General features: G+C 61.9%; 1 protein-coding gene across 1 annotated transcript; it reads left to right on the forward strand.

Moving 5' to 3' along the window:
- Positions 1 to 450: 450 nt before the first annotated feature.
- On the forward strand, positions 451 to 1,358 carry MNEG_6062 (hypothetical protein; the record flags this gene model as incomplete). The annotated part of the gene is made up of 3 exons (XM_014045467.1): positions 451 to 543; positions 683 to 835; positions 1,110 to 1,358. 3 exons carry the CDS (start codon positions 451 to 453, stop codon positions 1,356 to 1,358), a joined length of 495 nt encoding a protein of 164 aa, XP_013900921.1.
- Between the last annotated feature and the right edge of the window lie 231 nt (positions 1,359 to 1,589).

The following is a 1,589-nucleotide window of genomic DNA, read 5'->3' on the forward strand; positions in this document are numbered from 1 at the left end:
AAGCTGGCAGTGGAAGTGCCACAAGGATCGCTGCCTCTCCCAGCAGGCTGGGATGGCGGTCGGAGCAGCGCCAGTGGCGCACACCAGCCAGCCAGGACGACGACGCTGCGCCCACGACCTCGTACAACAACCTGGCTGTCACTATCAAGTGAATTGGGCTGGGGGCCTGATTGGGCTGCTTCAGGCTGGCGGCTGAGTCGTAACCAGCTCAGCTGTCACTGCACACAACAAGGGCTGGCAATCGACCCCATTGCACACGCCCCAGTGCACCTCAAGCAGGTCCTTGCGCGTTGACCTCCAGGGAATAGCGTTCTCAACCTGCCTTGCTGAAGCGGGCCCCATGTTTCAGCTAGGCTAGCAACAGCCCACCATGCCAAGGGACGCCCGCAGACACCATCGAGGTTTGCCGCTGTTCCTGTGCCGCTTGACCCCAACCCCGCCACCTGTCTAATGCCCACCAGGCGGAAGCAGCGGCAGCTCGAGGCGCAGCTGACTGAGCTGGGCATGGAGGCGCTGGACGAGAGGCTGCAGTCCGCAACACAGGTACGGTGATGTGCGCAACAGTTGGCGGCCAGAGCAGCATAAGTCGGTCAGGACAACATTGTCTCATAATTTATGGCATGCTGCTCGTCGCTTGCAGTTGCCCCCTCCTCACTTATGATGACCATCTGGGCGGCCGCAGGCTCCTGTTCAGCCCCCGTATCGGCTGTCGCGCCTGATCAGCCAAATCACCAGCACAGAGGGCCGTGCGGCGGTGGTGGTCGAGATATCGCGGCCATCGCCATCGGCGACGGCGGCGCAGCTAGAGGCCATCGCCAAGAGGGCCGTCGCGGCGGTGCGCGCCTGAAAAGTTGTGGGCGGCTCGTCAATGCACAGCAAGTGACTTGCCTGTTGGCGCCTCAGGCAGACGCCATCGATTGGGTCAGTCGCTGTTGGCCGCATCCGTCATCAGCCCTGAATAGCTCGCATATCACCTCGTGTGCGGTCTTGACATCTCACAATACCTGCTCTATCATCAAATCGTGCATGTGCATTGATACACGCACACTAGCATACATCAAACACAGCCCTCGCATGCATGCTGCGCACCCCCCCTTCTCCTACTGCAGGGTGCCGACGCCCTGGTGGTGCGTGTTGACAGCGAGGACACCCCCGAGGGCTCCAAGGACCTCTTCATCGTGAGGCAGGCCGTCAAGGTGCCCGTGCTGGCCCGCGACTGGTACATCCACCCGCTGCAGATAGTGGAGGCCAAGGAGGCCGGGGCCGCGGGGCTGATCGGCGTCATCGCGCAGGTCTGCGGGGGGGACGGGGTGGGGCAAGAGGGATACTGGAGTGGGGTGCAGAGCGCAATTTGCTAGGGGGGCTGCAATGTAGAACGCAATCATTGGCCAGGGAATTAGCAGCGTGCGGTGCGGTTCGGCCAGCATGTGTGGGCAGGTAAAGCCAGCCCTAGTTTGTCGTTTGTGCCTTGGCCATGCAACGACGCTTGCTGACCGGCACCAATTTTTGGGACCTGCCTGCCTCTCCTGGCAACCGACCTTGCATGTGAACCCTGCTTGATTTGGCAGGTCAATGGCAAGGGCACGGCG

Source organism: Monoraphidium neglectum, assembly GCF_000611645.1.
Source record: "Monoraphidium neglectum strain SAG 48.87 unplaced genomic scaffold scaffold00953, whole genome shotgun sequence".
Lineage (NCBI taxonomy): Eukaryota > Viridiplantae > Chlorophyta > Chlorophyceae > Sphaeropleales > Selenastraceae > Monoraphidium > Monoraphidium neglectum.